Raw genomic sequence first — 12,160 nt, 5'->3', positions numbered from 1 at the left:
AAATAGAAAATGATTAATATTGAAATTTGATAAAATTACCATATCTTTATTTAAATAATATTTTCCTTGAATATTATATGTAAACGTGGCATTTGAGAAAAAACATATCTAAATGAGGAATTAGTCAAGGCTTGTAAAGAATTAATAAATCAAGCATTTCCCAAAATTATAACCAGAGAACATTGGGCGGCCGTACAAATTCCTTTGTGTGCTGGAAAGTTTTCCGTTTTTATCCGATCTACCACTTTAGTTCCGATTTGAACCGTCTCCTTTTAAGCAAGCACCGACGCCATCTTATACGACAAAGAGTGACTGCAAATTACAGTTAAAATATATCTTTTTCATCATGTCTACGCCAACAAAACCGCCAATGGAAGCAAAGAAAGAAGATTCAAAATCAGAAGATAACAAAAATCAAATGCAGGGAAACAAAAATAACCCAGAACAGCAGGGAAAACCACAAGACAACCGTGGAGGAAACCAACGCGGTGGTCGTGGTGGATATCGCGGCGGTGGCAGGGGTGGTGGCCCAGGCGACAGGAATCAGAGAGGCGGTAGAGGGGGTGGTGGTGGTGGGAACAGAGGCCGCGGCGGAATGAATCGTGGTGGTGGTGGTGGGGGAGGAGGGGGTGACAGACGAGGAGGAAACCAGGGTCAGTTTGGCCAAGGGGGTGGCTTTAGGCAGAATGAACTACAAATGAATGTCATGGCTCAAGATGCTGGCCCCAAAGAACCCAAAAAGTTCACAGGCAGATGTCGATTGTTCGTTGGCAATGTTACATCAGAGACATCAGAGGAGGAATTCAAAGAACTGTTTTCCAAGTATGGTGAAACTGGAGAGATGTTTTTGAATGGGTCAAAAGGTTTTGGATTTATACGCTTGGTAAGGCTTAAAAAAGATACACATTCAAAACCATTTATCTCAGTTTGAAGTGCATAAAGGGGTGCAGAAAAAAAACACTTATCACGGAGGAGTGAAAATATATAGAGGTCAAGTGGTTGTGGAGAAAAAAAAATCAAAATAAGTCTTAATCTTTCTATCTTTACTTCACAAACAGCTAACGTTATAGGGAGCAAGTAAGATCATCATCTGGACAGACTAGTATGATTTATACTTGTCCCTTCGATGTTCAGTCGCTGAAATTTTTGTTCTCTTCGGGATAAAAAAGAAAATCCCACATTTTTTATCATATTGATGAAATATCAGTACATTTCTTTCTTCTCGTTTTCTTTAAACATTTATTTATAATTCAGATATATTTCCTAAGGCATTGAGTGTTGATATATATTTCTGCTTTGTATCTTTAAATTAGGACTACAGACATAACGCAGAGGCAGCAAAGGCAGCATTAGACGGAAGTCAGCACAAGGGGAGAACACTGCGAGTCAGATTCTCTAATCAGGGCTCAGCCATCAAGGTTAAGAATCTCTCTCCGTTTGTTTCTAATGAGCTCCTAGAGATGGCCATGCAGCAGTTTGGGGAAATAGAACGAGCAGTAGTTGTAGCCGATGACAGGGGAAGGTCCACTGGTGAGGGCATCGTAGAGTTTGCCCGGAAACCAGGTGCTCAGCAAGCTCTGAAACGCATAAATGACGGTGTATTCCTATTGACCACGTAAGTTTAATAAACAATGCTAAATAATTGAAAAAAATATTGATTTAATGATTGAAAGTGGAAACAAATGTGTATTCTTGTTTAAACTTAATGTATGCATGTTATAGGTCTCCAAGACCAATTGCTGCTGAAAACTTAGAGGCCAAAGATGAAGATGATGGTCTCCCTGAAAGATTCTTGCCAAAAAATCAACAGTTCCAGGCAGAAAGAGAGAAGGAACCCAGATTTGCACCCCCAGGATCATTTGAGTACAGGTTTGGTCTGAAGTACAGAGAGATTGATGAGATGGAGAAACAGCAGATAGAGAGAGTCAAGCAGGAAATGGACCAGCAGAGACTGAAACTGGAGAATGAAATGGAGGGAGCCATGTTTGATTTCCAGGCTGAACAAATTAGGGCAGGTAATGTACAAACTTGGAACAGGGTATACATGTATATTGCACCTGAAAATAATTACATTTAATCTAATTCAGTATTGAATTTTCTAATTTTACAAATGTATTGAAATAATGAAGAACGACTTTATTCAATACTGTATGTTGATAGACTTACTGAGACAGCAGGAAGAACTTCGTCGTTTAGAGGAAATGAAAACAGAAAAAATGAGGCGCAGACAGGAATTTGACTACAGGTGAGGTTTTTAGCAGAATCAAGAAAACAAATGCCTTGTGTATAATATGAGTTACACAGTAGTAAAACTAAAAGTTCTTCCATATTTTTTATGTTGTTTTGTAATTTAGTGTTTAGAAGAGACAGAGTTTATATTTTATTTAGAATTTATAAGAATAAATGGAAGAAATTATTAAGATGTCAGAGGTTGAATGTAGCATATTTCTAGATCCTTCTAAATAGTACTTGTTTCTTATTCTCTAAAAATGAATATTTCCATATAAATTTCCACTATTGTCAAGTTGTTTTATTGTTTAAAGCATTTACTGTAAATCACTTTTTATTCACGAGAACTTTATTTTCACGTAATTACGTGAGATGGTATCAGTCTACGCGAAAGTTTAAAATTTTTACAGGACAAAATGTCTGGTAAAAATAAAATTTTTACCAGACCGAACAATTTCTTACCAGACTGACTTTTTTCCCTTTAAAATCCATACATCATTACAGGGTTCGACATTCGCGCTCGTCACCTCGTCATTTCCATCCAGAAATGATTTGGGACGACTTGATTTTTAGTCTGGCTCGCCCAAATGACGACCTGGGACAAGTTGGGAATATTTAATAATGATGTTTAATAATTTAAAATAAACTTAAAAAGGCTTTGAAATCATATTTTCCTGAAACAAAACCAATGTTCAAATTGCAGCCGCTTAGATTTTTCTTCCTGCCAAATCTACGTTCGATCAATCAGCTGATGCAATTTTTACCAAAAGTCTTTGATAAAGTTTTATGAAATATTATATATGTCAACTTAGTCAACAATCACCTTAAAATAAAGAGCAATAATCATCATTGTAACATCTTGCATTTCCCCTACAATTTTCTGATCATCTGAGACTGATGATCGTTTTCTGCTGCTAGACAGCCATGTTGGGTGTCCCCTGTAATATAACACCTGAATATTTCAGTCCAGGGTTATTTGACCCTTTTCATTTAGGCGCTCATGGTAATTGAAAATGAATGTTTTAAACTACAAACTTAAGCATTATGAATGTCTGATTCTGCTTATATTTTTGTTTGATAAAATAATAGAAGACATCTTTACAATCCAAAGTCTGGTTTACATTTTTAATACAAAAACACAACTTCTTTAATTATCTCAATTGCACATAAAGTTTTGTTTCATTTAATAATTTATTTGGACGACCTGAAATTCATTCGGGCAACCTGTGATCATACCAAGGTTGCCCAAATGGCGAGGCCAAATTTTGACGAGTGTCGGACCCTGTCATTATGATACTAAGATTAAGGGTGGGTGGGATGGGGCTAATATTCTCACTGTAAAATCTAACCTTAAATAAATCTGAAATAAATTCAGAGTGAAATAGACAAGTAAACTATTTATAATTTTCCTTTTTAAAAACTATCTATTTATGCAATTGCACGCATTCTTTTCTTCATATTTGACTTATACAACATATACACTGTATCAAAGATTCTTAAATCTAATATGCACTTTCAATGCATATTTATTTTTCCTGAAACAGTTCATTATGGTTACTCAAGTTCAATGATCATTTGAAAATAATTTCCCAACCGAATCTACGTATGAGCTACCTAAATATTTTCCCAACCAAATCTACGTTTGAGCTATCTAAAGATCTCTGATCCTTGACAGAGGAAATTCAAGTTAGAATAAAAACGATCATGGCAGGGTTGTAATACATAAAAATTAATCAGGTATTACTGCAAAATTGGTCAAATAAAGGATATTTTTGGGGACTTTGACCATGTGTTCCTCTTAATTTAGATTTATTTGGCCTTATTTTTTATCGGACATTGGTCCTGTATACTGAAATTTTTTACCGACCCGACCTAAATTTTACCGGTAAAAACCGACGGTCCGGTGACTTTCGCATAGACTGTGGTATGCTCGCAAAAATTTCATTCTCGCGTATAATACATTTCCTTAAGATAATATAGAGCAATGACCACAATTCGTGAAAATTTTGTCTCGCTAACAAAGAGTCAATGACTATCTCGCGAAAATAAGGTGTTGCAAAAATTAAGTGATCTACAGTATTTCAATTAGTTTGAAATAATGAGTCCTGTTTTAGGTTTGAAGAAGAGCAGAGAATGATGATGGATGATGACAGACAACAGATGATGAGAGGGGGGCGGCCAGGCATGGACCAGGTTAGTCTACAGACTCTTCACTCTGGCAGATACTGCATAAATTCTTTATGTAACTCTTGTTTTGATGATATTAAAGTCTATTAGATTGGAGGAAAATAATGGCTGTATTCAAATGGTCATGGCATGATTTAAAACAATATTTATCATAAAGTTTACATTGCAGCTGATGCATATGAAGTACGTTCTTATGATTTGTTTTGCTTTCACGAGTGTTAAATAACAATGTAACAATACAGCCAAGCTCAATCTGATCTATGTTATCTTCTAGCCTGGTGGCAGCATGCTGAGAAATGAAGGCCAGAGAGGAGGAGGAGGGGCACCTCTCCCCCCTCCCCCTGCACCCCCCGCAGGGATGGGCTTTGACACGGCTGACCAGGTAAGTCTTTTGTTTAATTCAGAAAACTTCACCATAATATATAGTAATTAAGTATTGAAAATGGTGATGGCAGAAGACTACGGAAAGGGGGTTTGTATGTATCAAACTGAAGAACAACCCAGCCCAGGAAAGAGGATCGTTTGTTGACATCTTACAAAATTGTTTTTCAGCAGCAATGTGTCTGGTTACACAAAAGACAAAAAAAACACCTTTGTCTTGTTATCAACTGATGAATTTTAAAAGTATTACTTTTTCAAGTCACATTTTATAAAGAATCTTTCAAAAAAGTGGATTTCCTGGGAGGAGGGGGGGGGAAGTTGGCATTTTTACAAACAATTCAAGTGACTTAAGTAAAATTTTTATATGTAAAAGCAAAAAAGAGAGAAACCAAAAATATGACAATGAGAAGCATAATTTATGTGTACACTTTGATACATTGTTTCTTGGAAATTATCATTGAATTGTAGATGCAACCCAGGGAATTGGCAAAATTTTTTTAACATTCACAAAAGACGAGAATGTTATTCGACTACATTCTAACTTTGAAGAAAGAATGAAATTATGATGGGTAAAAACATCAGTGTTGAAACGTGGCCCAAGAAATCATTCCCGGACTTAAGATTAGCAAAAATTATAAAGAATGCAAAGAGAGAATGTTTTTAATAGCGCTTTGTCAGGTTATGAAAATAATTTTTGCAGTACGTTAGAGTTCCAAGATGAGGACCTACATGGGCTTCATCATAATTTTATACCGTGAGGGGTCTTTAACATGTTCAAGCATCTTAGTAAATACTATGGTGGCTTGATCAACAGTTAAACAATTTTTAGGGATTATATTTTGCAGAAATATTTGGAAGCCATGGCTCTCCATCGACATTTTAAGAGTGGAGCCATGGCCATTAAGAATGACCTTTTGGGGAATTTTGCAAAACCATTTTTAGTGGTCAAGATCTAGTAATAGACTTTACACTAATTTTTTGTTGCTAGATACATTATGACGTCATTATTAGTATCAACATTCTTTTTCATGTACTTTTACAGCTCTGATAGAATTATGCAGAAAATAAAGTTTTTTCATGGAATTCAATTTGAAATCATATGAAAAGTCATTCCAATATCTATATTAAATTTAATATCATTTTAAGGAAGAGGCCAAAAACATACATGTTACCGTTTTCTGAGAAACTTTAGGCAATCTAGATACATTTTCTTTTTCTGATATGAAAAAAAAACTCCCATTTTCATGACTCGTTTTCTTAATTTTTCATTAAAAGTGACAGTTTAAAATATGATCTTTCATCTTGTTTACCTACAAATTATGCCCCGAAACACCTTATTTGACAAAGCTTAAGTTATAAAGCATCATTAAAGGAATTTATTTCTTAAATTTGATAAATCTGTAGGCACGTTTCATTTACTAGATCTTGACCTTAAAATCATGAAATGTTGAGTTTCTGGACTATCTTATCAACTACAATTAATAGGAATAAAAAAAAAACAAGTTAAGATAAAGTATATTCAAATTCATTTACTCCAAATTTTGGGAGAAATTACTTGAGAGAATTGACATATTCAACTGGGAGAAAATCTGAAAAAGGTACCTTTTCTTGCATAGGGAATGGGACCGATCAAGAGCTTTGGAAGCACATTTAAATATTCTATAATTCAGACATTATTGGAAGATGTAAATACATGTGAATATTTTTTTTTAATCAACCTGAATGCCTGAATATACAGTGGGAAAAAGAAATTAGATATAAATGTGTGTCTTTTCTTATGATGGAATAGAAAAGAAATTTATAAATCCTCTGAGGAAAACTTCATTGAAAGTTACAAGGGAAATTATTTTACCTCCTACTGAAATCTAATGATGGAGTGTCCATCTGTCCAGTACAATTCATGTAGTCATCTCTTTTCTATGGCTACTCCTACATCACCGAATACACGTTAATGGAATTTGCATGAAAGTAGCATTGTTCATCCCCTATTTTACTTTTTGGTTGTTCACCTATATTTTGGTTTCCCATAGCAAAACATCAACACTGTCATTCTTTCTACAACATTGGGGGTTCCCATCCATATCTTATCTGCAACTCCTACTATGCCACTGTATTAAATTTAATGAGACTTCAACAAAATCTTTATTGCATAGTGCCTATAAACATTTTACATTTAGATTGCGCAAATATTTGAGAATTTCTTTGTGTAATATGGGGGAGTACCTATCTCTTATCAACAATGTAACAAACCTTTAACAAAATCTTTACTACACAGTACCTTTGTACATCTCCTTTCTTAATTAATGATTAGACAGATATGTGAGGTTTCTTATAGAAAATTATGGACACTTCCATTCTTTCTGAAATATTGGAAGTGCTCCTTTCTTTCCATTCAAATTCCTGTACCATGGAATAAAATTGAATGAAAATGTCACAGAATCTATTTACTAGTATTACACAATTCCATTTTGCACCCCCTATTTCATGTTTTGATTGGACAGATATTTGTGCTTTCCCTTGGCAAAATATGGACTTCCTTTTTACCCATATGGGAATGGTGATATTTTCTTATGAGACCAGTGTCATGGTACTTATAATTTTCTTTTTGGGAAATAAGTAAAAATAAATAATTGTAATTTTTGCAATTCGTTTTTATCATGATTGTTTGGTTTCTTTGCTTTGTTTTATGGTATGTCATAGCTTTTTTGATTCTGCTTGTATTCATAATTTAAGAAGTAGATATTAAAATTTAGGTAAAAAGTTCAATCCTCTATATAAAGCACATCAAAATTTTATAAATAATAATGAAGTGTTATACACTGTATAAGAAATGATTGACAAATTATCAACATGTTTTCAAATTATATGTGATCTAAATCATATGAAATTGAACTGTTATTTGATAAAAGGTTGAAAGATAGTAATTTTATGTAAGACTTCATTAAAGAACTTGAATATTTTGTATGTGCTAATTTTAAGGTAACTTATTAAAATATTACAATTTCAATTTTATCAAATACAAATCAGCATTGAAATATGAAAAGTCAACCTTGAATTATTAAACTTGCAAATCAACTTTATATCATAAAAATCAATTACAGAAAATTAAAATTGAATAGACATATAAAGAAGCATTGAACTTAAATTTGAAAGGGATATATTAAATATACTGTAAATTTAAAAAAAAAAAAAGGATTTGTAGCTCTAAAATGTCTTTCAAAAAATTATTTTGCTGAAATTTTTACTTTAGAAATTAAAATGGGATATTATATGTCTCAATTTATTTTACAATGGCTAAGAGGTAACATCTTGCCATGCTTTACAAGGTTCTCAAAGTAGTGTAATGACACTCTGGCAATAAAGATTCCTTACAAAATAAGGAGCAAAAATTGTTATTACATTTTTATGTCCCCCCCCCCCCCTTTAGTGTGAACTTTGAGGATCTTGTTTCAGTAATATGCTAGGTGATAAACAATGTTATAAATGTTTACATCTTCCTCAATAGATGCCAAGCAGCTCCTTTGGCAAAAAGGGAGGTGATAAGGGAGACAACAGAACGGTAATGTATCTTGTGATTAATCGCACATAGGTTAAAATATGATAAATCGCTGTGATGGGTGGGTTCATTTTTGTGTAAAATATATTTAATGAACTATGATATATTTATTTTTGGCAAGTGTGTGATGGGTTTATTCACAGTCCAAAATAGCTTAAGGTAAAAATGGCCAAAAAAAATACTTGAACAAAAAATGGCCAGTCTTTAATAAAAGAAGGTCTATTGAATCATATTGTTTATTAAAGGCCTGCTTTAGAAGAGGATGCTCTTTATTAATCAATACATCTGTTTGTCTGTCAAAACATCTATGTGATCTATTGACCTAAGAACCTTTCAATCAATGGGCTGATTAGAGAAGATGTAAATTTTTGGATTAATGGTCAAAATCAAAGTTAAATTGTAACAAAAAACTTGATAAACTTAAGTTGAAGGGGGAAATTTTTTTTATAAGACCAGTTTAATACAAAACCTTCAACATTTTTTAACTTCATTAAAGAATTTTTAATACAGATATTTTGTAATACATATCTGTGAAACAGAGTGTATTTAAACATAACAACCTCACATTTGCTTCACATTAAAAAAAAAATATCAGATTTAAAGGCAAGGTCAGGCTTATATAATGTGATCAAGTGTGAGGCCTCAGTGACTTTTCTAATTGTTATTCAATCTCCCTGCTATTTATTCTTAACTCTCCAACTCACCTGAATGGTCAGGTGAATTTAAGATGTATTTGTGTCTAGTAAGAACCTAAAAAAAATTCCTGCATGTTACAAAAAAAATGTACCATTGATTCAGTACAGTAATATGACAGTATACATTATTCATTGTTATTTGAACCTGTGAATCAATGGCCAAAGCTTTCTACAAAAACAAAAAAGGTGACGAAGAATATTTTGATTTTTGTCCTTGTAAAATTTGTCTGAGCTACAAGTAAACATTATCAATAGCAGGAAAATAGAGGGAGAGAAAAAAAAACATTATTATAAAAGATAAGAAAGATGTTCTCAGATTTTTGCCTTTTGGACTTGAATTATATAAAATCATTGTCTGAAAGTATTGCAATAGTATTATTTTCCAATGTATGGATTATAGATTTTACCAGGTGGTATTATCAAAGAAATATGTACCAATAATTCATGAATTGCAAGAAATGTATGTGGCAAATTATGTCTGTTCATACTATTTCCTGTGCTGTCTAATAACAAACTGATGGTGTTACACATTTATAGTCCCTGAGTAGATGCAAATCTTTGCAAGGGGAAAAAATGAATATCAGTGCTAATTACCAAATTATTAAAAATGTACTGATGTTTATGAAGTGAGTCTGCAAGTTTACATTTTAAGCATGTTAAGATGCCTTATTGGTTTTTAACATCTTATTTTCATGTTTTACTCTCTTTGCATACATAATATTATCAATAATTTAGTAAACAATAACTTTGATGTTTGAATATTGCAACATATCAGTCATATCTTTTGCATCATATTTAAAATGTTCACAGAATATTAAGCCTTACAATGTTGCAGTGATGTCTCAGGAGTTGTGTTTATAATGTGATATAAGTTGTAATGTTACAGAATTTCATACCTTGCATTTAAATTTGCAATTGATGATGGGGTACATGTTGAATATTTGAAAGTGTTAAAGTGATATTCTAGATTTTGGAGCCATTGAATTGCAGATAAAAATATTTGATAAAACTGATTTAGAGTAAAACATGTCATTTTATTCCTTAATTGTCAATGTTGGTGATTTGCTTTAGTATTTTTAAAGGGGAAAAATGTGCTCATTTGTGAAGGAATGAAGTTTGTCATGACATCCATAGAATTGCTGTGTTGTGTAGAAGAATGACATGTGCCATTTTTTTGAAAATTGAAAAATTTGAGTGTTTGTCTTCAAAGTTCCATATGTATTTTGTTGGGGATCTAGCAAACGAAGTTTGATAGTTTGTCCGTCTGTCTGTCTGTCTGTCCGTCTGTCTCCGGTCCATATCTTTCTTACAGAGGGACATTAGAATCTACTACTCCACACAAAGATTGCCCATGACCTAAGGGTGTGTCATAACCTTGACCCAAGGTCATTTGGGGAAGTTCAAGGTCACTGGAAGAAAAATTTCATAATTCGTGTCCGGTCCATATCTTTCTTATGGATAAATTTGGTAGGTTCTCATTTCACATAAAGATTGCCCATAACCCAGGGGTGTGTCATGACCTTGACCAAAGGTCATTTGGGGAAGTTCAAGGTCACTGGAAGAAAAATTTCATAATTCGTGTCTGGTCCACATCTGTCTTATGGATAAACTTGGTAGGTTCTCATTTCACACAAAGATTGCCCATAACCCAAGGGTGTGTCATGACCTTGACCCAAGGTCATTTGGGGAAGTTCAAGGTCACTGGAAGAAACATTTCATAATTCGTGTCTTTCTTATGGAAAAACTTACTTCTGAAAAACCCAGCAGGGGGTATTTTGTCCCGTTTGGACAGTTCTAGTTGACAATATCTTTTCAATACAGGTCCAGAAGAAGGACCTATACTCATCTGAAAACTGATCTTTTTTTCCACAATAAAAGGAAAATTCACAAATGACAAGGAAATGAAAATTTCATTCAGAAACCTGAATTTTCAAATAAAATCATGATGATGTGAATGTAAAAGCTGCTAATCTACTCTTATTTTATCTTGCAACTTTTCAGTTTAAAATTCCAAATTTAAAGGGTGCAGGATCATGTAGGGAAAGGTTCAATGAAATATTGAGCAATGAAACATTGAGCATTATAATAATCATATTGTTCAAATGGAGTAAACTATGATTGATTCCTTCTTGTTAACAAGTTTTAGAGGTGCTAGTAAAAAATATCAGTAACAAATTTTAAATCTAATTTATTTATCTACTAAAGTGCATTGAAATATCAGCACCTGTTCCTGGAGAGAGATTTGTTCTTTTTTTATTTGTATGGTTTGCTATTATTTTGACTTTTAAAGAATGAGTTTTTGATGGAACAAAGCTGAAGGGAATGTAAGCATGTAAACACTGAATCTGAATTGTATGTCTGACATGGCAATACATTCTCCAAGATTTAATTCTTTAGTAATGGTTTTGATGGAATTGGTTTGAGACATCATGGAAGCAACATTGTGGCTTTTATAATTAAATGATGCAAATGATATGCCTGTTTGTATGGTATGATTTGTATTGTGTTGAACTATAAGATGATTTAACCATGTAATATAAAGTTTATTGCAGGAATCAACCAAATGATTGTTGTGTTTTAAAGCAGTGTGTGGAGGGTTCAAATCAAAGGGAAGTAACTGGTTAAATGACAGCGACTTGCAACACTACTATTGGTCTGACAATAAGTTGCTATTTTTTAAAAAAAAATGCTTTTCTGATGTGTTTGTGTCGTAAGAGTCTTTTTATGTTTGAAAAGGGTCTTCTTGAATTTATAAATGAAAATTGTGATGTTATTAAAAAGTAAAACTATATTTGTGATCAATGAAACCATTTCCACTTGTATGGATTCCACATCATAAACTAGAAAAAATATAAACAAATGAAAACAAATATTGATGTAAGACTATGATACTGTAAACATAATAAACACATAACCATCTTTCCCTCAATGCATGTAATTTAGAACTATTTAATAGATACATGTGTACTTCAAGCATACCCGTTTGTTGAAACACAACTGGGGGGATTTTCTATTTTCAGCAAAATGTTTTCTTTGGAAAAATCAGAACTGAATGTTGTCATGTTTGTGTTTTTGAGATACGACGAGGATGATCTTGGATGTAATAATTTGA

At 33.0% G+C, this 12,160-nt stretch overlaps 2 protein-coding genes across 5 annotated transcripts in view; one reads left to right on the top strand and one right to left on the bottom strand.

Annotated features, from left to right (window-relative positions):
* LOC134237164 (uncharacterized) overlaps positions 1 to 12,160 on the bottom strand; it is a 124,367-nt gene that overhangs the window by 66,856 nt on the left and 45,351 nt on the right. The window lies entirely within an intron of this gene.
* Positions 258 to 12,160, top strand: part of LOC134237166 (non-POU domain-containing octamer-binding protein-like) — a 28,570-nt gene continuing 16,667 nt past the window's right edge. For 2 of the 4 annotated variants that reach the window (XR_009985775.1, XM_062719263.1), the window contains exons 1-7: positions 259 to 883; positions 1,314 to 1,615; positions 1,723 to 2,015; positions 2,161 to 2,245; positions 4,344 to 4,422; positions 4,691 to 4,798; positions 8,303 to 8,356. Coding sequence is in view for 2 of the 4 variants with exons in the window: in XM_062719263.1 (XP_062575247.1) it covers positions 347 to 883; positions 1,314 to 1,615; positions 1,723 to 2,015; positions 2,161 to 2,245; positions 4,344 to 4,422; positions 4,691 to 4,798; positions 8,303 to 8,356 (1,458 nt within the window). In the remaining 2 variants the exon portion in view is untranslated. Of the gene's footprint in view, positions 884 to 1,313; positions 1,616 to 1,722; positions 2,016 to 2,160; positions 2,246 to 4,343; positions 4,423 to 4,690; positions 4,799 to 8,302; positions 8,357 to 12,160 lie in introns of all 4 variants that reach the window. The other 2 variants (XM_062719264.1, XR_009985776.1) reach the window with 2 other exon arrangements.

The sequence above is a fragment of the Saccostrea cucullata genome, unplaced genomic scaffold (genome assembly GCF_032062105.1).
Source record: "Saccostrea cucullata isolate Sc308-1 unplaced genomic scaffold, CSIRO_AGI_Scuc_v1 ctg877, whole genome shotgun sequence".
NCBI lineage: Eukaryota > Metazoa > Mollusca > Bivalvia > Ostreida > Ostreidae > Saccostrea > Saccostrea cuccullata.
The sequence above is the reverse complement of the archived record's forward strand: the minus strand, read 5'-3'. Positions and strand labels throughout refer to the sequence as shown.